Source organism: Pelophylax lessonae, assembly GCF_965119305.1.
Source record: "Pelophylax lessonae genome assembly, chromosome: 1".
In the NCBI taxonomy this organism is placed as follows: Eukaryota; Metazoa; Chordata; class Amphibia; order Anura; family Ranidae; genus Pelophylax; species Pelophylax lessonae.
In genome coordinates, this window is record NC_138768.1 from 478,010,692 (window position 1) to 478,038,196 (window position 27,505).

The following is a 27,505-nucleotide window of genomic DNA, read 5'->3' on the forward strand; positions in this document are numbered from 1 at the left end:
AGAAAATCTGGAGAAATCTCTTTGCGCAAGGGACAAGGCAGAAACTTCAGCTGGATGGCCGTGATGTTCAGGCCCTTAGATGGCACTGCATTAAAAACAGGCATGTTTCTGTGATGGACATCACTGCACGGGTTAAGGAATCACTGTCTGTGAAAACAATTTACAGTGCCATCCAAAAATGCAAGTTAAAGTTCTATCATGCAAAGAATAAGCCATATGTGAACATGATCCAGAAACCCTGCTGTCTTCTCTGGGCAAAAGCTCATTTAAAATGGCCTGCTCCAAAGTGGAAAACTGTTCTGTGGTCAGATGGAACAAAATTAGACATTCTTTTTTGGCAACCATGTGTACCACACCCTCCAGACCAAAGAGGACAGGGACCTTCCGGCTTGCTATCAGAGCTCAGTTCAAAAGCTTACATCTCTGAAGATACGGGGATGCATTAGTGCATATGGAATAGGCAGCTTACATATCTGGAAAGGCACCATCAATGCTGAAAGATTTATCCAGGTTTTAGAGCAGTATATGCTCCCATCCAAAAAACATTTTTTCAGGAAAAACCTTGCATATTTCAGAAGCACAATGCTAAACCACATACTGCATCTATGACAGCAGCATGGCTTCTTAGTAGAAGAGTCCAGGTACTTAACTGCCTGCAGTCCAGACCTTTTACCAATTAAAAATATGTGGTGCATCTTGAAGCGAGAAATACGACAAAGAAGACCCAGGACTGTTGATCAATTAGAATACTATATCAGGCAAGAATTGGACAACATTCCTCTTCCCACTACTCCAGCAACTGGTCTCTTTAGTTCTTATTTACATTTACAAAGTGTTGTTGAAGAGCAATTTCTATATCGTGGTAAACATGGCACTGTCCCAAATTTTTTGAGATGTGTTGCTGCCAACAATTTTAAATTACCCTATTTTTTTCTTAAAATAGTAAATTTTCTCAGTTAAAACATTTGATATGTTTTCTATTTTTATTGTGAATAAAATATAGATTTACGAGATTTGGAAATCATTGTACTCTGTTTTTTATGTATATTGTCACACAGCGTCCCAAGTTTTTTGAAATTGGGGTTGTTGAACTGAGTTTAAAGGCATTTATAGAGTAAATATTGGTTTGCTGATGATGCATGTGTAATTGCAAAACGCATTGAGGCTAGTGGAGTGTGGATGACGCACTTCCTGTTCCTGTCACGATAACGAAAATCGAGGCTTGGAACGCACGCCGGCTCCAGGACAAGGAGGGGCGACTGCACGGTCTTAGAGACCACTGGATAGACTTAGTGCTGGTCTAAGGGCACCACCAAATGTGAGTGTATATACATTTTTAACATTTAAATAAACCGTTTACATGAATGTTGCACATTGATGGCTATTATTTACTCTATGAACGCTTGAGAGGGGATCTAAGAGCATTGCTACAGCTGTCGGGATCACAAGCAAGACCCACAGGAGGGACCTACAGAGGCATATTATTGTTCAGGCCTATATTACACTATTTGTTGGGTGAGTGAGCATTTTGACAGGTGGTGGATTCACACACAATTGGGTGAAGCACTGCATGAACAAGATTTATTTTCTGGCAAGGAATGAAATAATGGACACTTTGATATTTCATCCAAATGTTTTTCCTATGTAACCCAGTCTACATATGAGTTTTGATATATTGGTTTTATTAGCGTTGGTGATACATTGTTCACAGTATCATTTTTGGTATTCGGTTGCACATCATCATCGTAGTGAAGTAAATGTGTAGAAAGATTGTTGTTTGCACATTTGAGGTTAGCGCAGCTACTCACAGTTTTTTATTAATTTACACTCCTGTGCATGGAGTCACTTTAGCTGCAGCAAACCAAATAATTTTAGTTTAGCTTTATCTTGCGCCGGTGGCAGATACAAAATAAGTGCTAAATATTTTGACTGATTTATTATATTCTGTATATAAACTTTAATTACTTTTTGCTGTGTATACTTTGTAAAATTCAATGAAAGAAGCAAAAAAAGGACAACAGGTCATATGTTGGCCCCTTGGTGTTAGGTTAACACTCTTCTAACAGGACATTTAAACTGCAAGTATATAAGAAAGGATTCAAAGACTTTATTTTTCTAATACACAGTGGTGTATAAATGATTCTCAAAAGTTACAAATCTGTCCTTTTGCAAAAGCTTTCACTAAGTTACTCATTTATGCTAATTTTAATATTTACATAGTCAAGTTGAAAAAGTCCATCTAGTTTAACCAAAAGAAGAAAAAAAACAAATAGAAATCCTCCATATACACAATACTATACTTAAAGTAAATTCAGAGGAAGGCAAAAAAACCCCCTATGAAACATGGTCTTATTTGCTCCAGCGGGGGGAAAAAAATGAATTCCTGATCCCCTGGAAGGCAAACAGATATTTCCTAGATTAACAATCTTTGGTGTTATTGCCTATAAATGTTAATTACTTGCAGACCAGCTGTCATACATATACTGCGGCAGGTCGGCAGGTTCCCGCGAAACGACTTCGCGAGAGGGGAAGTTGATCTGCGGGGCCGGCAGCAGCTCCCCGTGGAGACAGAACGGCGGTTCGCTGTTCTGTCAGCAATGAACACAGGGCCCTTGTGTTCCTCCTATCTAGGAACACAGGTCCTTGTTTTTATTCCATAAATACATCCCCGCAGGGCATTCGCGATTGCTCCCCGTGGAGACAGAACGGCAGTCTGCTGGTGTAAACACGGCAGACAGCTGTTCTGTCAGCAATGAACACAGGGCCCTTGTGTTCCTCCTATCTAGGAACACAGGTCCTTGTGTTCATTCCATAAGTACATCCCCCACACAGTTAGAAAGCACCCCCTAGGGACACATTTAACCCTTTAATTTCCCCTGGTGCTAACCTCTTCCCTGCCAGTGTCATTAGTACAATAACAGTGCATCATTTAGCAGGGATTACTGTAGTTATGTCACTGGTCCCCACAAAAGTGTCAAAAATGTCAGTTAGGTGTCTGATCTGTCCGCCGCAATGTAACAGTCCCGCTAAAAATCGCTGATCACCGACATTGCTAGTAAAAATAAATAAATAAAAATGACATAAATCTTTCCCCTAGTTTGTAGACGTGATAACTTTTGCGCAAACCAATCAATATACTCTTATTGGAATTTTTTTTTACCAAAAATATGTAGCAGAATACAAATTGGCCTAAAATAAAGAAAGCATTTGATTTTTACATTTTTTATTGGGAATGTTATATTGCAGAAAGTTAAAAATATTGTTTGTTTTTTTTTTTTGCAGAATTGTCGCTCTTTTTTTGTTTATAGCGCATAAAATAAAAATCGTATAGATGATCAAATACCCCCAAAAGAAATCTCCATTTGTGGGAAAAAAGGACATCAATTTTATTTGGGTACAGCATCGCAGTTGTCAGTTAAAGTAACGCAGTGCTGAATTGCAAAAAATGGCCTGGTCATTAAGAGGCAAAACCTTCTGGTCAGAAGTGGTTAATATCTGGCTATATTTTGTGCATTTAGGAATATTGAGCTATAATATTAATAAATATATATTGTATATAAATTATTTATTCAGGAGGAAGCTCCCTAACCAAAAGGAAATGTCTTTTTATTTAAAACATTATCAATTTTATTGCCCAAGTCAGATGTGAAATCCAGTTGCCTGCAACAGAAGTTTACTTAAAGTGGTATTAAACCCAAAAACAAACCCAAAAACAAAAATGGAATATATTGTGGCTTACTGAACCAATCCGTAAATGTGGTGGCTGCATTTGTTTACTTTGTTTTTAGGCTTTTTCCCCTTTATTTCACCTGATGATCCAGCCAGTAACACATTTCATGTCTAAGGCCTCATGCACACTGGATGTTATGAAAACATCAGTAGAAAGCTGTAGCTGTAGAAGGAGTTTTTCAGCTGTAATGTTTTTTAGCTTTTTTTTCGCAAAACTATACTCCCACAAAAGCTTTTGGCTCAAAAACATTGATAAATCCCGAATAGCTGCATTTTCTGAGTTTTTAAGCATTTATTAGAGTTAGAGCGTTTTTACAGTTGAAAAACGCCTCTTGAAACCCATTAGTTCTGTTTTTTTTCCCAGCCATAAAACGCCCCGACCAAAAACTGCTGATAATAGCCTATGTGTGCATGGACACATAGGATAACATGCTGGCTGCAGAAAAAAATGTCTGACGCCAAAAACAGCAGCTGTAAAAATGTCCAATGTGCATGAGGCCTTTGGGTGCATACATTGTGGATGAATTAGTAAAGCAGACACCTTTGGATAGCAGGATTGTTAGTCTGGGGAGAGGATAGTCTTAGATGCACTAGCAGATTTAGATGAACTTGAGTAACATATTGATGCTGAACTCCAGATAACACTTTCTAAGCACTTACAGCAAACAGCTTATTTTTCCTTTTGGAATAAAACATTCTACATAAATGAATTAAAGCTGACCATTGTAAACACCCCTGTCAGTGTTAAATGGTTTGTCTCAACCCTCCAACCCAGTACTCTGGACATTTGCTTTTATTTATTATGAGAATAATACAATTCTATGCCAGTTGAAAAGGAGGGTCGCACACTGCTGGTATCCACAAGAAACTTTATTGGAGACTGCTCAAACAGAACACCATGGCAGAACCAAGTTCCATCTGAGCAATTTCCAATGAAATTACTTGTGGATGACATCAGCAGTATGCCACACTCTTTTTCAGACTTTCATCACCTGCTACAAAAATGTGAGTGGGCTCCATATCAGTCTGCACCTGCCCTTCACAGCTTACATCTTAAGTTATTACTAAAAGCAGTAATAAAATTGAAAAGCAGAGGCAATTTTTTAATATGTTAAAGAGTAGATACATTTATACAGTCTTACAGATACAACCGGCCCTTTGAGGGCAACCATAATGCTGATGCGGCCTGCAATATAATTGAGTTTGACACCCCTGTTCTGTGCTACTTTATATGAACAGCTTGGTCTGTTAAAGGAAGCTGAAAAATAACAGACTTACTAGCCAGATCACAAGGTTAAAGGAAAAAAATGTTAAAAAAGAAAACGAATGCAGTCACCACATCTAAGGCCCCTTTCACACAACCATTTAGATCAGGTCTGCCTGTCAGTTTTTCACCTCTATGGACCGGTGGGTGTAAACAGACTTGTGTTCATTTACACCTGCATACCTTCAATTCAATCCGCTAAAGAAAAACAAGAGAAGACCCGTCCCCCTCCGTGTAGGCGGATCAGAACGAAGGTAGTCACAGGTAAACAGACAGCAGAGCAGGCTTTGTCTGTGTCCGCTCTGTATAAACAGAGTCCGCCCTGTGTGAAAGAGGCCTTAGAATTGGTGAGCAGCAATTAAATAAATTTTATTTTTGGGTTTAATATTGCTTTTAATTAAATCAAACAGCCAAGTTCTCACTGCCTAAACCAGCAACATGCTCCAGAAGTTGAACTGCAATGATCCTTCCACTGGGAAAGTGTTGCCTAAAACACAATTTGACATGTTTCCAAAATATTACATAGTTTGTGAGGTTAAAAAAAGACATCAGTCCATCCAGTTCAACCTATGATGTGTGTGTGTGTTTGCTGTTAACCGTACATTGTATACCCCTGTATGTTGTGGTCTTTAAGTTGCCCATGTAATTTTTTGAAACTATCGATGCTCCCTGCTGATACGACTGCTTGTGAAAGAGAATTCCACATCCCTAACACTCTCACAGTGAAGAACCCCTTACGTATTTTAAGGTTAAAGCGCTTTTCCTCTAGTTTTAGTGAGTGGCCACGTGTCTTATTGTATTCCCTTTCTCTGAATAGTTTGTTCCTTATGCTAGGGTCACCAGTACAGTATTTGTACATTGATATCATATCTCCCTCAATCGTCTCTTCTCCAGAGAGAATAGGTTCAGTGCTTGTAGTCTTTCCTCATAGCTGATGTCCTCCATTCCCCTAATTATTTTTGTTGCCCTTCTCTGGACTCTCCAGTTCCAGCACATCCTTCCTGAGGACCGGTGCCCAGAACTGGACAGCATACTCCAGATGTGGCCAGACCAGAGTCTTGAAGAGAGGGAGAATAATCTCTTTATTTCTGGAGTGTATCCCCTTTTTTATGCATCCCAGTATTCTATTGGCTTTGCTTGCAGAGGCTTGGCATTGCATGCCACTGCCAAGCCTGTTGTCTACCAGTACCCCCAGGTCCTTTTCCATCCTAGACTCACCCAGAGGTTCCCCCCTAGTGATTAGCTTGCTTTCTGGTTTCTGGCACCCAAGTGCATTCCTTTACTTTTTTCAACATTAAACCTCATCTGCCATGTAGTTGCCCACCCCATTATTTTGTTCAGGTCCGCTTGTAAGGTTTCCACATCCTGCATAGAAGATATTGGCATGCTTAGTTTAGTATCATCTGCAAATACTGAGATTTTACTAGGTATCCCCTCCTCTAGATCATTTATGAAAAAATTAAACAGGATTGGTCCCAGGACAGAACCCTGGGGGACCCCACTTTCCACACCCGCCCAATCCGAGTACTCCCCATTAATCACCACCCTTTGCACTCTCACCTGGAGCCAGTTCTCTATCCAGGTACTCACCTTATGGTCCATACCTACCTTCCTTAGTTTGAACAGTAAGCGTTTGTGGGGAACGGTGTCAAAGGCCTTTGCAAAGTCCAGATACACCACATCCACAGGCTTACCTTTATCTAGGTGGCAGCTCACTTCAGCATAGAAGGTTAATAGATTGGTTTGGCAAGAACGATTTTTCATGAATCCATGCTGATTACTACTAATAATACCATTTTCATTACTAAAGTCTTGTATGTGGTCCCTTAACATCCCCTTCAAAATCTTGCAGACTATTGATGTTAGGCTGAACCGGCCTATAGTTACCCGGGATATATCTCTGCCCTTTTTTAAATATTGGTACCATGTTGGCTTTTTTCCAATCAGCTGGCACCATACCCGTCAGTAAACTATCCTTAAAGATAAAGAATAATGGTCTGGCAATCACTTGGCTGAGCTCTTTAAGAACCCTCGGGTGCAAGCCATCCGGTCCCGGTGATTTATTTATGTTAAGTTTCTCTAGTTTAGTTCTAAGTCTATCTTCTGTTAGCCATGGCGGTACTTTCTGAGGTGTGTTATTTAGTTTGGCCTCACAAGCTGGGTTCTTTTGTGAAGACTGAAAAGAAGAATTTATTTAACACTTCCGCCTTTTCCCTGTCCTCTGTGGCCATGTTTTCTTTGTTGTCTTTTATGGGGCCAATGTGTTCTGGCCTTGTTTTCTTACTGTTTATATACTTAAATAATTTTTTGGGGTTCTTTTTACTCTCTTCCGCTATATGTCTCTTGTGTTCTATTTTAGCTGCCTTGATTTCGTCTTTACATTTCCTATTACACTCTTTGTAATGCTTGAATGCTGCCAATGACCCCTCAGCCTTGTATTTTTTGAAGGCCTTTTCTTTAGCATTAATATGCATTTTTATGTTGGAGTTTAGCCACCCAGGGTTTAGTTTTGCTCTTTTAAATTGATTTCCCTTTGGAATGCACTGGCCAATCCCTTTGTTAAGTATGCTCTTGAAGCACTCCCATTTTTCCTCCGTGTTCTTTGTTCCCAGGGTTCTATCCCATTTAATATTTTCTAGCAGAGAGCGCAGTTTTTGGAAATTGGCTCTTTTGAAATTCAGTGTTCTTATATTACCCTTATGTTCCCTATTATTATGATTAATACTGAAACTAATTGACCTATGGTCACTGTTTCCTAAGTTGCCCGGTATTTCTATATCCGTGAGCAGGTCTGTATTGTTGGTAATCAGTAGGTCAAGTACCGCATTGTTTCTTGTCGGTGCATTCACCATCTGACCCATGAAATTTTCCTGCAAAACATTTAGGAACTGCCGAGCCTTGGCTGAATGCGCGGTTCCTTCTGCCCAGTCTATATCTGGATAGTTAAAGTCCCCCATTATAACGACATTTCCCATCCTTGCTGCCAATCCTATCTGTAAAAGGAGGTCCGCCTCCCCCTCCTCCCTCTGGTTGGGGGGCCTATAGCATACGCCCAATATTACCTTCCCCACAGTGCCTTCCCTTTGAAGTTCTACCCATAGGGATTCTACCTCATCCATAGCTCCATTATTAATATCATCCCTCATATTTACCTGTACACTGTTCTTAATATACATACATACCCCTCCCCCTTTTTTACCTTCTCTATCTCTGCGATAAAAGGGAATACCCCTGAATGGTCGCCATCCAGTCATGAGAGCTGTCAAACCAAGTCTCTGTTATCCCCACAAAATCTAAGTCCTCCTCAAACATCAGCAGCTCCAGCTCTCCCATCTTGTTGGCCAGGCTTCTGGCATTGGTATATAAACCTCCTAATTTTGACCGGTTACATATATCCTCATTTGATGTTTTTAGGCTGCTCTTGAGATTTTTCCCCATACCCACCATGGGTTTAGGAGCTCTGAACACCCTACCGCTAATGCCCCCATTTGTGCCCTCTGAATCTTGCTTTCTACTGGCTAATTCTACATCTGTACCCTCCCCCCCATCACCTAGTTTAAAAGCCCCTCTAACTTTATGGCCATCTTCTCACCCAGTACGGCTGTACCCTCCCCATTTAGGTACAATCCGTCCCTACCAAAGAGCCGGTGGCCAACTGAGAAGTCGGCCCAGTTCTCCAGGAACCCGAAACCCTCCTTACTACACCAGCTCCTCAGCCACTTGTTAACTTCCCTAATCTCCTGCTGCCTCTCTGGTGTGGCTCGAGGTACAGGTAGTATTTCTGAAAATACTACCTTGGAGGTCCTAATCCTCAACTTAGCTCCTAATTACTTGAAATAGTTTAGGACTCTCCAGCTTCCTCTGCCTATGTCATTGGTACCCACGTGTACCATGACAGCTGGGTCTTCCCCAGCCCCACCCAGTAATCTGTCCACCCAATCCGCGATGTGCTGAACCCGAGCGCCCGGTAAACAACAGACTATTCGGCGCTCACGGTCTTTGTGACAGATTGCCTTGTCTGTCCTTCTAATGATTGAGTCCCCTACCACCAGCACCTGCCTTTCCTTTCCCTTTCTCCCGGCCTCACTGGAGGAGTTCTTCCCCTGGCAGCTAGGGGCGTCGCTCTGCTCCAACAAAGCTGGTCCTTATAAGAAAGATAATACGTATAGCAAGTGCACAAATTACACACTTGACTACTGCAAAACATAGCATTTTCTTTTTTTCTATGTCTATACTTGAGGCAGAGATATTCATCTCTCAGTATTTTAAAGAGGATGAGACCACTTTGTTGCCATTATCCCCTAATTTTTAGATCTATGGGTCCAAGAATGTTGCACAATACCCTGTCTTTTATCAGGGCCAGTTCACACCAGAACGCAGTGAGGGAAACCAATGTTTCATTTCCTGCACCACATTGAAAACGCACTGCAGTTGTGATCTGCACCCCAAATACAGGTCGCAAAGTCAGTGTTTGCTCGCACCAGATCGCATTGTACAGAAGTACTATGCAATATGTTTGTAGTGAGTTTCCAAAGGTAATGCATGCACTACTGTTTGTGTGGTGCGATTTCAGGCCATTCAAAATAAATTGGTTGAAATCGCACCGCATATAACTGCATGTGAATCGTAGAGGAAAACACAGCTCGTTCCTGTGGGGTTTCCGGTGTGAACTGGCCCTCACTGTTGAACTGCATGCCCCAGAAATTTCCATTTTTATCTGCCCTGTCTCTGTAAAATCCTGAGTCCCAGCATTTACCATTAGTATAGTTTCTCCATCTCTGAAACTGCAATTTCAGAATGTCCCATGGGAGCATCTTCTATGTGTAAAGACAATAATAATTGTCCCAGGATTTAACATTCATTTCTCTCTTATTAATGTACAACTCTAGCAAGTCTTAGCAGGCCAAACTGTTAAGCATGCGTCTTCTGTAGAACTACAAGTCCTACCGTGTTGTTCTTGTGGGTACCTTTTTTACAGAACTACAAAGTGCAGCATTTCATCACCATCACATTTTAATGCATATTTTGCAGCACAAAACAGATGTGTCTTAAGAAGCAATAATATTCGATGAGGTATATCATATTTTTGTGTATTGCCATGTGCTGTAATGTCAAGTTGAATAAAACTAGCAAAAACGTAAATGAGCTACATAGGACACACTATACATGGACAAAAGTGAATGTGGATAGTTGTGAACCTGGCCTAAGCCTACCATGTCCAACTAGTGAGTCTCTGTGTGGAACTTCCAGTATAAAGTCCCAGCATGCCCACCCTTTGTATGAGACGTACTTTGTTTCCCCTGGACTGGAAGCACTCCCAGACTGTCAACCCAAACACTGCATTACCCAGGACAAACACCCATAGGAACATACACATCATTTTTCCACACACACGCACTGACTTTTTGAAACACACTTTTTCCCTATCCTGTGTTTTTCATGGCATAAATTTACAGAAAAAGAAAAAAATCTGATCTGTTTTAAAAAAAAAAGAATAATCATCCTCATTAACCGCTGTGTTGGTGTACTGCATACAATAAAATCATGAAGAATAACACATATCTGATAATAAAGAATACTGGGCTCAGTTTATTAAATGTTATCTACCACTTTAAGATAAGTTGGAAAATATCTGATAGCATTTTTCAAAACTTTTCCTGCAATTCACTAAAAAGCACTACAAAAATACCACATGCGCTATTTCTTGAAGTGACACAGTATTTTAGTAGTAAATATTTGTGGCATTTTCACACCAGCGTCCTTACCAACCAGTGAACAGCTGACAACCATGACTCACCTGCTGTCAGTGGGATTCCTTGCTGACAGCAGAATGTAAACAAAAGAAGAGCCTGTATGAAAAAAAATAAATAAAACAGTGTACCCCCCCCCCCCTCCATACCAGGCCCCTCGGGTCTGATATGTATTTTTTGGGAGAGCCAGCGCCAAAAAATTAAAATAAAAAAAAATGGCAAAATCCATACCACATCCTTATCCAAGCATGCAGACCGGAAGGCCAGGAAAGGGGCTATACCAAGCCACATGCCCGCAGCAGCCATCCACTGCTTGTTAAGGATGCGACGGATGACGGCTCCTTAACAACCAGCTGAAATTTCATACATTCCTTTAATATAGCATGCCTGAACCACTAGTTATTTAAACATTTATTTATTTATTTTAGTGAAATGAACTTTAATGCTGTATTATGCAGTATTTACTAAGTGTTTTTGCTTTTTGAGGTAAATACCGCATAAAGGGATAGTGAATTGATATTTTGAGTATTGCATGAGATATTTGGAAAAAATGCGTCACGTGACCCAAATACCGCATGTGATATCTTTTCATGAATTGAGCCGACAGTCATTTGTTTTCTCCTATCTATAAACTACTGAATGAATCAACAAACGTTTACTTGTTTAACATGGAACACAAGAGCATGGTCGGGTTGCCAAATTCAAGGCATACACAGTGTAGCTGTGTTCCAGAGTAATGGTGCTCAAGCTCTCTCATGCTGGGACCTTAAAGTCAGTTAGCCATTGTTTTCAGACCCAGATAGTACATATCAATAGAATGAATACATTGTTAAATAACCTATGGGCCCCAAGAATTTATTTTAGTAGCTCACTTTGAGGTTTCAATCCACATGTTGTACAACCTTAATCTAAAATATTTTAACACGGTTTGTCTTCTTATTAATTCTTTAAATTAGAAGTATAGATGTAAGCATGTGTACTTTTACATTTTTTCCAGTAGTCCAAAAACTTTAGTACAACATTAAATTTTCGCTTACCTGGAGTTTGAAAATTAATGCGTCTCATCTCCACTGGATCTGTTGGATGGTGAGGGGTGATCTCTGCATTATTCAGTAAACATTTGGTCCTGGGTTCTGAGTTTTTCCGTTTGCTTAAAAATGTAAAAAATGCATAATGAATTGATGTTTTGTTCTTAATACTTTTTAATAAAAAAAAGTCTACATTGGACATAATGTCACATCTTTATTTGTCCACTAGACACAATGTCAACCTTGACAAGAGATTACTTAGGGAGTGGTCTTAATGTTTTAGCCAGCTATTATTCCACAAAAGACCTTTAAAGTGGAGTTCCGGCCACAAAATCGACATAGTCGATTTTGGACCATCCGCTTGCTATAGCTCACCTGAAAAAGAAACGGGTAGTTACGATTGTTTTTTTTTTTTTACTTACCTTGTAATTGCAGAAAAACATACTCCCCTTTCTTCCACTTCCTCCCTCGGCGGCCGTGGCCCGCGCCGTTACTTCCGCTTTTCAATGATTCCTGGGAGCTGAACGTCATCGCTCCCAGGAATCAATGCGCCTGCACCGGCCCCGACGTCAGTTCCGGCGCGTCATACCTTGCTAAACAGCTTCTGGGCATGCCCAGAAGCTGTGCAGGGATGACGCTGCAGACCCGGAAGTGACGGCGGGGTCGGCGCAGTGCATTGTGGGACCGAAGAGGACGGAAGAGGACGCAAAAGAGGATCGCGCTGGCTTCAAGCTGCCCACACCTGAGATGGCAGCGCTGGAGAAGAAATTTTAAAAGTAAGTATTTCTTCTAAAAGGTAAGTGCAAACTGGGACAGGTCAGAGGCTAGCCATTGTGGAATGTACTAGCCCTGACTGTCCCGGGGGTATGTATGTTGAAATTTTTTTTTTGTGGCTGGAACTCCGCTTTAAAGAAGAAAGGACAAAGAAAAAAAGCACCACCAAGACCCCAGACATTTCCAAAGCCCTTTGAGTGAGCTTATGAATTTTTACTGCAGTGCCCCGTGTCAGCGGAGAGCTGAGCATTATCTTACACTTGCAGGAACCCTAAGAACCAGCTTAGTAATCTATTATACATTCTTACATATATATATATATATATATATATATATATATATATATATATATATATATATATATATATATATACACACACATACACATTATTATACTATTATACATTATATATAAGTAAGTCCCCAAAACGTGGACCTTTAAGACCAAGTACTGTACATTCTATTTCAGAGTAATATAAATATTAAAGTATATTTCACTTCAAACTTTAGGCAAAAACAAAACAAATTGAAGAGTAGAAGTAACATTGATACATTTATGTGGTTGTAAATGCAGAAGGTTTATTATCTTAATGCATTCTATGCATTAAAATAAAAAAAAAAACTGTGTGCAGCAGCCTCCCTAATACTTTCCTGAGCTCCATCTCTATCCAACAATGTTGCTGGAGAGACTCGGCTGCCCAGGATTCTCCTTCTTCATTGGCTGAGACAGCATTGGCTCCCATTGCTGTCAATCAAAGTCAGTGAGCCAATGAGAAGAGGAGGGGGGACCTAGCAGCAACTCCGTGTCTGAAAGGACTTGGCTCAGGTGCCTCCATAGCAAGCTGCTTGCTGTGGGGGAACTCGTCAGGAGGGAGGGGCCAGGGGCAACAAAGAGGGATTCGAGAAGAGGAGGATCTAGGCAAAACCATTACACAGGTAAGTATAACATGTTTGTTATTTTTAGGCAAAAAACAAAAAACAAAGACTTTACAATTACTTTAAGAGAGCAACAGATATTCTTACCTGTCTGGTTTGCTAAACGTGGAAGCAACAGAAGAAAAAGCAACAAGTTATAATCATTTTTTTTTTTTTTAAACAAAAACACTATTCAAACATTGTTATGTGAGCGAATAACAAAAAAAAAATTTGATATACAGTATACAATAACCTTGTATGTATCATAACCATATGTTTTTAGCAGGAAAAGTAGTGGGCAATTATTTCTGCAGCAATGTTTATGAACCCCTGCATTCCCTGATGATGTTACGTGGTTGGATGAAAAATGTTGGGCGGGGCTTGGTGAAGTCACATGCATCGGAAATACTGCAACGGCCATCTTGTATTTTCTTCTGTTGGCTTTCCTGTGTTTTTATGTATATGTGAGTGGCTTTTTAATAAATCCTACATTTTTATTCAAAATGACAACACTATGGGATGTGCCCTTGTTTACATGTATTGGTGAGCTCAATCTGGGGTTGCTGAAAACTACAGGCTGTCAAAGCTGTATGTCAGCCATGCGTTCTTAGATCTTTTTATTTTATTTTTGAGATCCCATGTTTCCACTAAGAGCATTTGCTACATTAGGGGACACCTGTGCAATACACCTGGTTCTTTATATCTAGTGTTATATCGTCTTCTGGGGACATTGTCACTAATATTCGCACATGAATTGTGGTATTTATGGATTTTCACTTATAATATTGCCACAAGTTAATTATGATTTGAGCACATATAGTTTATGATTGCTAGCACTTATATTTTATTGTTGTTTGCGATCATTGTGAATCAACCAAGGTTTATTAGCACATTAGTTTCACAGTACTTATGTTTTTAGGTCTTGTATTGGGACCATTAATCCGCTGCTTTTTTAACCCTTTTCCTGCCAGGTTCTTACAGGCCTACAGCACTGCTTCCAGCTGCCCAGGTCTGTACGCCACACGGACCTACATTCCTCCTCTGCTATAAGCTCATGGTCACTTCACTGACCATGAACATATATACATATAGCAGAAATGTTCAGCAGACTCTGCTGAACGAAACAATAGCTCTGATTAGCGGCTAACAAGCTGCTGATTAGAGCTATTTACCTAAAATTACACTCCTTCCAACTGCCTGCGGTGCCTTCAATCTGCCTCTCACCCCTTGCTTCCTCCCCTCCTGCACAGCCAAAAATGCCTACGCCCCCCCCCCCCACCCCTACTATCCTCTGCCTTCACCACCGCACCGATTAGTCCTCCCTGCACCAATTCTAACCCCCCAACATCAGCGACCGCCCCCCCTCTCCCCCCGCCAGCACAGATCTTTGTGGATTCAATGCTATTGCCGGCTCCCCACCGCTGCCTCTCCTGCTGGCAATTGCATTTAAACTTTTACAAATCCTGAGTGTTGGGACCCCCCTTGAGTGCCCCCCCTCACTCAACGATCCCCGGCAGCCCCTATATGGAGCTCTGCTAGCCAGCTTTCCCTCTGCCCCCTACCGCCGGCTGCAGCTGCTCCCTAGAAGATCGGTGAATGGAGTGTGTCAGGATGTTCCTGAATGAACAAAGTAATCGGAACTGAACTGAGTTTACTCTGTGTCCGTTTGTGAATGAATAGGAGTCTCTATTAAGACTCCTGTCTCATTCATTACAGTGCAGCCCAGGTTGCAGAGAAAGAGACTCTCTCTGTCTCAAAAAAGCAGCATTAGGGGTCTATTCAGACTCCTGGTGTCTCTTCAAAGCCCCCCCACCAAAAGAAACAAAAATGATATATATATAAATAATAAAATTGGAAAAAAAAATGATCCGCATTCGGATGCCTCCTCACTACTTGTTTTAACCCCATTTTTGCAGACATATGCGCAGTTGTGGAGCCTTGGCGGTGTTTCCTCAGACTTGAATGTGTAGCATTATGAAGGCGGTATCGCTACAAGTCAGGTCAACTGTGGTACAAGCGTGCAGCATTGCGGGCATGGCATTTAAACACCCCCCTCTGCTGCCTATTGCAGCTTATAGAGAGTGGTTGGCAGGCGGCAGAAATGCAGTTCAACCATGCATATTTTTGCTACCCCCCCCCCCCCCCAACTGCAAGTGTAAACAAACCCTAAGGCTTTGTTCATGCCGGTCATACTACAGTGAGGCTATGTTTAGCTGCACAGGGATGCAGAGATGTTCTCTACATCACCATGCAGGCTGTCCCAATGACGTCATTTGGGACACAGCAGCTTCACAGGTATTCTGTGCATTCCTGTGGAGGCAGTCCCATTCATATCAACCGGGATGCAGCGGCCGCATGGACACAGCCACTGTTCCCAACTTGACATCCATGTGGGTGCGTGTCAATTAACTCACACTGTCTGCATTTGGGGGCATGCACCTATACCCGCATGGATGTCAGAACTGTCTTTGCAGCCGCTGCGTCCCAACTGGCATGAATAGTATTGCCTGCACAGGGATGCACTGAACACTTGTGTATCCCCGTGCAGGTAAACACAGCGCTCCGTGTATATGTGTTATCCTTTATCTATAATGGACCCTTGTGATATCCTGTAGATAACCTGTACAATTCAATAATTCTATGCAATGTCAATATATTGCTGTATTGTCGTGCTGTTCATGTGATAAAATAAATAATAATAAAAAAGCAGTTTAAAAAAAAACAAAAAAACACAGCGCTCCGTGGATGTACGCTTCAATATACACCATGTGAACGAGGCCTTAGTAGGAAATTAGCAAGAGTTTTGTAAGTTATGCCATGTGTATGTGTGCAAATAGGGATTCTAGTTTTTTTTTTTTTTTTTGTGAAAATAGCAATTTGATAAACATTTGTGCAAATATTGCATGGACTTTAAAATCAGTAGCACCTTTTTTTTTATTCTACTGGTTATGTGCTTTCAGAAAATATATGGTTTAGGGGTCTTTTACAAACTCTGAAAGCTGTAACGGAAAAATAAAAAGGCAATAAAAAAATTTTTAAAAATGTTTTTGGCCACCCGAGTTTAAAAATGGAGCCCTGGCACAAATTTGTCTACTGTGAGGAGTACAAGGATTTGCTGAATTAAATCCCCTAAACCAGGGATTGTACCCGTGGGTCCACTGCTCCTGAGGGAATGATGATATGACTGGATCCCTTCCCAATCCCTCCCTTCTGCCCTCTTTCTCTTCCCTTTACCCCTCCCCTTTTCTTTTTTATCCACTCTTCTCTCCCATTTTTTACTCTCTTACTTGTCCTCTTTATTGTCTTTTTTCATTTTGCGCAACCCTCTCTTTCTTTTTCTTCTTCCTCTCCTTTAAATTAATGGTGTTTACCATACAAAATGCCACGTGGGGTACAGAGACTCCCTAGTATCTGGTGTTCAGGGTCACCTTCTATATATATATGTATATATATATATATATATATATATTTGCCTTCAATATTGTCAGGGTGCCAGGAAACCAGACCACACAGGAATGCAGGTAAAATAAAGCAGTTTATTGGAGCAAACAACAATAAACGCACAGCAAGAGTGAGAAATTTAGAGCACGAACAAGCTGGGGTCAAGTTCAGAAGCAGGTAATCATCCAAGCCGGGGTCGAGTCCAGAAGCGGGTGGTTTACCGATGCTGGGTCATCTGCCCATGTGGGGTCGAGAGCCAGGAGAGTCGTCAGCCAAGCCAGGTCATACACGGAGGAACACGGAGAACAGAAGACTGCTAGCATAGATGCACCTTGGAGCACAAACACAAGGGCAAGGTCTGCAACCCATCAGGTGATTGATATAGTCAGGTATGCAGTATCATCACTGTGCGACACCCAGGCAGCAGGCAAGTGATGATGCAATCAGAGTTTAAAAGAGCCAGCGGTCTGCACATGTCCAAGATGGCAGCCAATAGGAGGGCAAGGTAAGACCTTGACAGTACCCCCCCCCCCCTCAATGGCTCCTCCTCTGCAGAGCAAAAAAAAATTTCTGAGGAAAGTGAGCATGGAAAGCGTGGAGAAGGGCAGGAGCATGAACATCAACAGAGGGAACCCAGGAGCACTTCTCAGGACCATAACCCTTCCAGTGCACCAGGTATTGAACCTGACCTCGGAACAGACAAGAATCCAAGATGCTGCTAGCCTCATACTCCTCATGATTGCCCACAGGAAAGGGATGAGGGGGAGGAAGTAAAGAAGTATAGCGATTGCAAACCAGTGGCTTCAAAAGTGGTACCTGAAAGACATTGGAGATACGCATGCCAGGGGCCATATGCATGCCAGGGCATAGGCCACCGGGTTCACCTTACAGAGGATGTGAAAAGGCCCAACAAAACAAGGGTGCCAGTTTTGGAGCGGGCACCCTGAGGTTGAGATTATGGGTCGAAAACCACACCCTCTCCCCCACCTGGTACAAAGCAGCAGATAAATGTCTCAGCTTCTGACACTGTGCAGAGACCCATAAAGACTCTTGAATCTGCACCCAATAGGAATGGAGGGCACAAAGATGATACTCCACAGCTGGAATGTCCTGGGGCGAGAATGACTCGGGCAACACAGCAGGTTGGAATCCATAATTGGCCATGAATGAGACATTCCCTGAAGACGAGTTGATGGCAGACTTACTGGCAAACTCTGTTCAGGGTAGCAGATCAACTCAATTGTCCTGATGGTCAGAGATATAGCAGCAGAAAAATTGCTCCATAGCTAAATTGGAATGCTTAGCGGCACCATTGGACTGCTACTGGAAGGTCGAGGAGAAGGAGAGTCGAATGCCCAACTGGGAGAAAAAGGTGTGCCAGAACCTGGAGACAAACTGGCTTCCACGGTTCGAGACAATCTCCTTAGGCAAACCGTGTAAACGGAAGAGCTCCCTGGCAAACACAGAGGCAAGCTCCTGAGCGGTAGGCAGCCGCCTAAACTGTGACACATCAGGGAGAACTGGTGGACAACCATGAGGATAATCATGTAACCTCGAGACACGGGAAGCTCCATAATAAAATCTATGGTCAGGTGAGACCAGGGTTGCTCCCTATTGGAAATGGGATGCAGTAGGCCCAAGGGAAGGTGCCGAGATTTGTTCTGGTCACAGCCTGAACAAGCAGCCAGATACACAGCAACATCAGTGTGGAGAGATGGCTATTAAAACTGATGGGAAATAGCCCAGGACATCTGGTTCTTACCAGGATGACCGGCAGTCTTGGAATTGTGGTACGTGCGCAACAGTCTAATTAATGCGCAACCCCTCTCTGTGAGAGCATCAGTTTAGGCAGCCAAGATCTGTTCCCCAAGAGGAGAGTTAAGTTGGTGCGGATGGCAGCCAGGATATGATCCAAAAGTATGACCGGTGTCCAGTCCTCCCTGGAAAACTCAGAATATTGGCGAGACAAGGCATCACCCTTAACATTCTTGTAGCGGGGAAAAAAGGTAAAATGAGACAAGAATAAGGTCCATCTGGCCTGATAGGAAGTGAGCCTCTTGGCATCCGAGAGAAATGTCAGATTCTTATGATCGGTGAGAATGAGAACTGGAACCACAGAACCTTTCGACCAAGTGTCTCCACTCTTTGAGAGCAAGGATAATGGCCAAGAGCTCTCTGTCTCCAATCTTGTAATTGCATTCAGCTGGAGACAGCTTCTTGGAGTAGAATCCACAAGGACGTAAGGGTCTATCAGGTGTCCGACACTGGGACAGGAGGGTGCCTGCTCCCATCTCAGATGCATCCACTTCTAGGACAAAGGGCAAACCAGGATTGGGATGAGAAAGTATGGGAGCCGAAAGTGAAAGCTTGGATGGCAGAAGGTGTCCAAATGTGGGAATTCGCTGCCCTTCTTGGTCAGATCTGAGATAGGTATGGCCAAAGAGGAAAAGTTCCTGATAAATTCCCGATAGTAGTTGGCAAACCCAAGGAAACGCTGAATGGAACAGAGACCACTGGGGCAAGGTCATTGTAGAACAGTTGAAACCTTCTGAGGGTCCATGGAGAACCCTTCAGCAGAAATGATGTAGCCCAAGAAGGCAACCTGAGACAGGTGGAATTCACATTTCTCAAGCTTACAGAAAAGCCAATTCTCACGTAACCATTGCAGTACCCGTCTGACATCTAGGTAGTGTGATTCAATGGAGTCTGAGTAAATCAAGATGTTGTCCAAATAGACTACTATGCATTGCTGCAACATATCACAAAAGACATCATTGATGAACTCCTGGAAGACAACGGGCGCATTGTACAAGCCAAAAGGGCATCACCAGAGATTCGTAGTGACCGTTTTTTGGAAATTAAATGCGGTCTACCACTCGTCACCCTCCTTGATCCTTTACGAGGTTATATGCGGCCCTTAGGTCTAGCTTGGTAAAGACCGTTGCTCCCTTGAGGCAATCGAATAATTCAGTAATCAACGGAATCGAGTATGCATTCTTGATCATGATGCGATTGAGGCCCCTATAATCAATACAAGGTCTCAACTCACCCCCTTTTTCTTTACAAAGAAAAAACCCGGACCCACTGGAGACGTGGCCATGCGAATGTGCTACCGGGCAAGCGCATCAGCAACGTACTCCTCCATGGCCTTATTCTCCGCAACCGAGATAGTATAAACCCTGCCAGGAGGGGGAATGGAACCAGGTTGCAAGTCTATGGCACAATCGCATGGACGATGAGAGGGAAGAGTACCAGCATACACCTTGTCAAATACATCTTGATACTCACGATATTCAGTAGGCAACACTGAATCCAAGGAGGTACAAACTACCTTAACGGGTCCATGGATACAAACAGCGCCAAACTGTGGAGACCAAGAGAGGATCTCAACGGACTGCCAAACAAAGGTCGGATTGTGTTTCTAAAGCTAAGGGTACACCAAAACAACAGAGAGTAGTGTGGGGGCGAAATAACTTGGAAACAGGCTGACTGCCTGTGAACAGCCCCCATTGCCATATCAACCAGAACAGTCTCATGGGTAACCTGTGCCAGTTGCAGGGGTCTGCCATGAATCGCCTCAATACCTAGCGGAGAAACACAAGGCTGCAAGGGTATGGAATTCGCAGTAGCAAACGTCCTGTCAATTGTTAGGCCTGCCAGAGACGCCAACCGGTCCTCCGGTTTCCTGACCAGTAGTCTTGTTATCCCAGTATCAGGTGGAGAAGCGGATAGGGTCTTGCAGCCAAAATATCGGGACCTCAAATGAAAGTGCAACCAGTAAACTCAGGGAACAACAAACAAGAAAAGGGCTCACGGTTAGGAGTAGGTCAGGAGCCAGACCCCAAGGAAGCGAAGTCCAGAAGAGTGGCCCAGAGCGAGCCGAGTTCGTTAACCAGAGTCGGTACAATCCAAGGGGGTGATCTGAAGAGAGGTCAAGAGCGAGCCGTGTTCGATAACCAGAGTCGGTACAATCCAAGGGGGTGATCCGAAAAGTAGTCAGGGTAAGCCAAGGTCAGCAACAAGACATAAACCATAAACAGCAGACAAGCAGGAAGCAAAACCTATACTAAGGCGCCAGCAGGAAGTGGAAGAGGGTATTTATGGGTCATAGGAACAGGTAACAGACAACAGCTGGCATGCTCTGCTGGATAATGAGAAGCTTGCACAGAACTGGAATCACCCAGTGGCTCAGGCAGCAGGGAGATGACCCAGAACACACCTGATCACCAGATCGACTCCCGGCCAAGGCGTGACAGTACCCCCCACACAAAGAAGCCCCCAGGGCTACTTGGGGTTGGAGGGATGTTTATCGTGAAAACACTTAACAAGCTGCGAAGCATGAATATCACGAGCGGGGACCCAAGTCCTTTCAGCAATCGAGTAGCCCTTCCAGTCCACTAGATATTGTAACTGCCTACCCCTATGCCTGGAATAAAAATTTTTACTAATCCCATACTCTTGATGGCCATCAACCGAGACAGGAGGACGGTGTCTAGAGGGTAGAGAAAACCTATTTTTGAAAAAAGGTTTCAACAAGGGTACGGAAACTTATTGGGTATACGTAAGCGTGAGGGTACACAAAGTTTATAGGCCACAGGGTTAACCTGACGGAGTATGCGGAAGGGACCTATGTATTTAGGGCCCAATTTGGGAAAGGGCAGATGCAGCTTGACGTTCTTGGTAGACAACCACACCAGTTGGCTGAGACAAAAACGAGCTGTGGGTTGCCTGTGACGATCTGTGTACCCCTGGTACCTATGAACGTAACAAAGTTTTACCTTCCTCATGTCTTTCCAGTGTTTAGTTAACTTGGCTACCATGTGGGCAGCCGCTGGTACATCTATCAGAGTAGATTGAAAGGGCAAGACCTTGGGCTGATAACCAAAAGCGGCTTGAAAAGGGGTGCATTTAATAGAAGAGTGCCACTGTGAGTTGTGCGCTAATTCAGCTAGGGACAACATTTCACTCCAGTTATCCTGTTCCACATTAACATAGCCCCTCAGATAGGTTTCTAAATCTTGATTAACCCTCTCAGTCTGGCCATTAGATTGGGGGTTATATCAAGAGGAGAGGGAGATGCTTGCAAATGGCTCTCCAGAAAGACGATATAAATTGGGGGCTTCTGTCGCTAATGATATCGACAGGGATCCCCTGTAAACGAATGATGTTGTCAATAAAAGATAGGGCCAAACTAGGAGCCAAAGGTAAGGTCTGTAGAGGAATGAAATGTGCCAGTTTCGAAAACCAGTCTACTACTACCACCAAGAAGACCGTATTCCCTTTAGGAGGCAGGCAAGTCTATGATGTAGTCCATACTGATATGTGTCCAGGGAGCACGAGGGACAGGCAACGGAAGTAGTAGACTTTGGGGAGCAAATCGAGGGGTTTCGATGGTTTCACAAACCTTACAAGCTTTACAAAGGCTATAACATCCTTGTTTAGGGTGGGCCACTAGACTAGGGGTTTAATGTGTAAAAGGGCTTGTTTACCCCCGGGTGCCTGGAAATCCTTTGTCCATGGGCCCATTGCAAGACTTCCCTACGTAGTTCTGGAGGAACATATAAAGTACTAGGCGGAATCAAAAGATTAGTAGGGACACAAGACTGTGTCGCCAACAGATTCCTTTGCAGGCTGGTGTCCAGTAGTGCGATGATTCATTCAGGAGGGACTATATGAACTGGAGAACCTTGAAGCATTTTGCAAGGGAATTGCCGAGATAGAGCGTCTGCCTTGGTGTTCTTGGTACCCGGGATGTAAGTCACAACGAAGTTAAACCGAGTGAAGAACAGAGCCCAGCAGGTTTGCCTGGTATTCAATCTTTGGGCTTTCTCTAGGTAAGTCAAATATGAACAAAAGTGCTAAGTGCAACTTAAAATGAATGTGCAAAACAATCTGCATTAATATGTGTCAACATATAAGAAATATCATTAAGTGCTAGTGCTATTGCATAATCAAATCAATAACAAAACAATAAAAAGCCAATAAATAACAAATATAATCCTTAATTGATGAAATTCATTGTGCAAAAAAGACATTAAATAATAAAGTTCATTGTGCAAATAAGTGCTTCAGTGCTGTTGTACACAAAGTGCTCCGGTGCTTCTGTTCAAAAAGTGCCAGTGCTCCCCTTAGGTTACCCCACTCACCAGAAACCTGAATGTAGTCAGCCTGGAATCGGGGTTGCTGATTTCACTTTGATTTCACTTTGCCAGATAACAACAGGAATGCTGCAGGATTATAAGAGAGTGAGTCATCCAGCATTCCTGTTGTTATCTGGCAAAGTGAAATCAGCAACCCCAAGGAAATTATTCCAAGCTGACTACATTCATTTTTCTGGTGTGTGGGGTCACCTAAGGGGAGCACTGGCTCTTTTTGAACAGAAGCACCGGAGCACTTTGTGTACAACAGCACTGAAGCACTTATTTGCACAATGAACTTTATTATTTAAAGCGGAGTTCCGGCCACAAAAAAAAAATTTCAATGAAAATACCAACGGGACAGTCAGGGCTAGTACATTCCACAATGGATAGCCTCTGATCTGTCCTGGTTCGCACTTACCTGCAAGAAGAAATACTCACTTTTAAAATTTCTTCTCCAGCGTTGCCATCTCAGGTGTGGGCAGCTGAAGCCAGCGCTATCCTCTTCTGCGTCCTCTTCGGTCCCACGATGCACTGCGCCAGCCCCGCCGTCACTTCCGGGGCTGCAGTGTCATCCCTGCACAGCTTCTGGGCATGCCCAGAAGCTGTTTAGCAAGGTATGACGTGCCTGAACCGGAACTGACGTCGGGGCCGATGCAGGCGCATTGATTCCTGGGGATGCAGGCGCATTGATTCCTGGGAGCGATGATGTTCAGCTCCCAGGAATCATTACAAAGCGGCAGTGACGGCGCGGGCCGCGGCCGCAGAGGGAGGAAGTGGAAGAAAGGTGAGTATATTTTTCTGCAATTAAAACGTAAGTAAAAAAAAAAAAAAATCGTAATTATCCATTTCTGTTTCAGGTGACCTATAGCAAGCGGATGGCCCAAAATCGACTATGTCGATTTTGGGCCATCCGCTTGCTATAGCCCAAAATCGACATAGTTCAAGCGGAACTCCGCTTGAATGACTTTTTTGCACAATGAATTTCATCAATTAAAGATTATATTTGTTATTTATTGGCTTTTTATTGTTTTGTTATTAATTTGATTATGCAATAGCACTAGCACTTGATGATATTTCTTATATGTTGACACATATTAATGCAGATTGTTTTGCACATTCATTTTAAGTTGCACTTAGCACTTTTTTCATATATGATCCAGGACATATCATTTAAACAAAGAGAGGAGCAGCGCTGACCTTTTCACTTATTCAATCCAAAGGCACCACACCTTATTTTGTCAGCAGCAGCCCCATCTATATATACACATTTATTTTTTCCATAAGCGCTCTGACCTTTGCTCATTCATCTAGGTAAGTCAAGTTCTTATAATCAGGGTCTGAACTACAATCGGAAGTTCAGTACCTTCTAACAAATGTCTCCACTCAGAGAATGCCAGTTTGATGGTCAAAAGCTCACAATTCCCAACGTTACAATTTTGTTTGATTAAAGAAAACTTCTTGGAAAAGATGACTGGGTGTAAATTGTTGGTAGTGTGGTCTCGTTGTGATAATATCGCTCCGGTGCCTATTTCAGGGTCATCAATTTCCAAGATAGGTTGGGCTGAAGGTTGCGGATGAAGAAGAACGGGTGCAGAGCAGAAGGCAGATCTGAGGCGGCCAAAGGCTTCCATAGCTTCTGGAGGCCACAGAGAACAGTTAGCTCCTTTCTTAGTGAAGGTTGAGATGGAGCCAAGATTTTGGAAAAGTTTTTAATGAACTTCCGATAGTAGTTACAGAAGCCAATGAAACGTTGGATCTCCTTCAAGGCCTTCTGGGCCATTGAAAAATGGCATCAAGCTTCTTGGAATCCATTTGAAAACCCATAGACGAGATTATGCATCCTAAGAAAGGTATTTCTATCTTTTCGAAGGAGCATCTGGATAGTTTGGTGTACAACTTGTGCGTTCTGAGACGTAGAAGAACCGTGCGTATATGACTACGATGGAGCCATAGGTCCTTGGAGTGGATTAGTATATAGTCTAAATAGACGACAAAGAATAAGTCGAGAAGGTCTCTGAATATGTAGTTCACAAACTCTTAGAACACGGTGGGGGCATTACAAAGTCCAAACGGCATAACAAGGCACTCATAGTGGCCCCTTCTGGTGTTAATGGCAGTCTTCCACTCATCTCTTGCATTTATTCTAATCAGATTGTATGCAGAGCGAAGATCCAATTTGGAAAAGATCTCAGATCCTTGAACATGGTCGAACAGTTCGGTAATAAGAGGAAGAGGATACCCATTCTTAATCGTAATATGATAGAGGGCTCTGAAGTCGATACAGGGTCTGAGTCCACTGTCTTTCTACTCCGCGAAGAAGAAGCCTGCCCCCACTGGAGAGGTAGAAGGCCGAAAAAATACTTTCCTAAGACTGTCCTAAATGTATTCCTCCATAACCTTTGTCTAGAGGATATGTCTTCCCCCTAGGTATAGGAGACCATGTAAGCAGATCAATAGCACAGTCATAGGCGATGTGGTAAAAGCCCCTCAGAAAACACATCGGCAAACTCAGCGAAGGGTACTACAGCGTCCGACGACACCTCATGAATGGAAACATTATTATGTACTACCTTACAGAGACAGTTAGCAAGACAGGAGGTACTCCAGGCGGACATTTGACCTGTGGACCAGTCAAAAGATGGGTTGTGCTCACATAGACACGGGAACCCAAGAATTACTGGGTGTCTCGTGGATGAAATGATGTCAAACGTTAAGACTTCTTGATGCATTGCACCCAATTGGACAAAGAATGGTATGGATTTGTGGGTAATAAGCCTGCTGCCCAGAGAACTACCACTGAGAGTGGTTACACCAAGTGGAAATTTCTTAGGAAAGATAGGAATTTTTAGTTTTTTAGCCAGTGCTGCGTCAAGGAACACACCGCCAGCACCAGAATCAATAAAGGCCATGGTGGTCTGCCCAGGATAGGGAGCTAGGAATTATTAGCCTCTCTTGAGGAGCATTCAAAACTGATTACCCATTAAGCCTGGCAGTTTTCCAGCCGAACAGGACAAGCACGCAGAAAATATCCTTGCTTCCAACAATAGAGGCAGAGGCCAAAGGGGCCTGTATTTACTTTGTTCATCACTGGACGACCGCACCACACCTATGCCCATGGGTTCTTCTACAGAAGAGATGGGAGGAGGAACAGAGAGAACAAGCGCAGGCTGTGGAAGGGGATGGTGATCCGCTCTGCGAGGAATATACTGTCTATTGCGCTCCCTCTCTGCTTGACGTTCAGAGAAACGAGCATCTACCAGGATACAAAGATTAATAAAACCCTCCAGAGGTCCACTCAGGGATCTCTCGATAGGTAAATTCATCCTTAACCTCCCTGGCGGTATGATTCTTTTGGATTTTAGGTGCTGAAAGCGGTACCATTATTTTCCATGTAATTCTTGTGAATGAGCAGCCCAAACCAACTGTATACATTTATTATATATATATATATATATATATGTATACATATATTATACATATACACATATATATATATATATATATATATATATATATATATATATATATATATATATGTATATATATATATATATATATATATTAAATGTATACAGCTGGTTTGGGCTGCTCATTCACAAGAATTATGTATATACGTATATATATATATATATATATATATATATATATATATATATATATATATATATATGTGTGTATATATGTATATATATATATATTTACATAAAAAGTACAGTAAAACTGCAGGAAAGGGCACTGGGGGGCAATGTAATGTGAGTTTTTTTTATTTTGAATGGTATCAGTGTGTTTTACATTTGAATTTGCCGCCGTTTCCACCCCCCTGCGAACGTCACGTCGCCGGAGACGGAAACCGGGGCTCGCAGACGATTGGGAGGAAGCAACGCCGCCGCATACCGCCCGCATACTTCGCTGGATCCCGGAGAAAAGGTAAGTAAAACCTCTACCAGGATCCAGCGATCTTCCTAGCGCTACCCCGAGTGTGGCTCGGGGTTACCGCTTTTGGCTCTAAAATCTAACCCCGAGTCACGCTCGGGAATACTGCTAGGAAGGTTAATGCATTCAGCAAGACCCCTGCAGAAGGAAGCCTTTAGGGCGTTATCACCCTAGGAGGTCTCTGCCGCCAACGTGCGAATTCAATAGCATAGGACTCAACCATAGGTTTACCCTGATATAAGTTCAGGATACTAGATTCCACGCAGACTTTCTGCCAGGCACATCAAAGATGCTTTCAAAAGTCTTAAAAAGGCAGAGAAATTATTAAAGCGGAGTTCCAGCCATTTCACTCACCTGTCCAACGGTCCAGCGATGCGGCCGCCCGAAGCCTCGATCCTCTCCCTCGGGCGCCGGCATCACTGCTGTGGGCACCCGGCTGTGACAGTTTGCGGCTTCACAGCCGGGTACCCACTGCTCATGCGCGAGTCGCGCTGCGCGTCTTGATTGGCCGGCAATCTTCTGGGACCTCTG

General features: G+C 42.9%; 1 protein-coding gene across 12 annotated transcripts in view; it reads right to left on the minus strand.

Annotated features, from left to right (window-relative positions):
* PTPRS (protein tyrosine phosphatase receptor type S) overlaps window positions 1–27,505 on the minus strand; it is a 540,344-nt gene that overhangs the window by 163,448 nt on the left and 349,391 nt on the right. For all 12 annotated transcript variants that reach the window (XM_082243959.1, XM_082243967.1, XM_082243958.1 and 9 more), the window contains one exon: window positions 11,781–11,893. In XM_082243959.1, coding sequence (XP_082100085.1) covers window positions 11,781–11,893 — 113 coding nt within the window. The remainder of the gene's footprint in view (window positions 1–11,780; window positions 11,894–27,505) is intronic.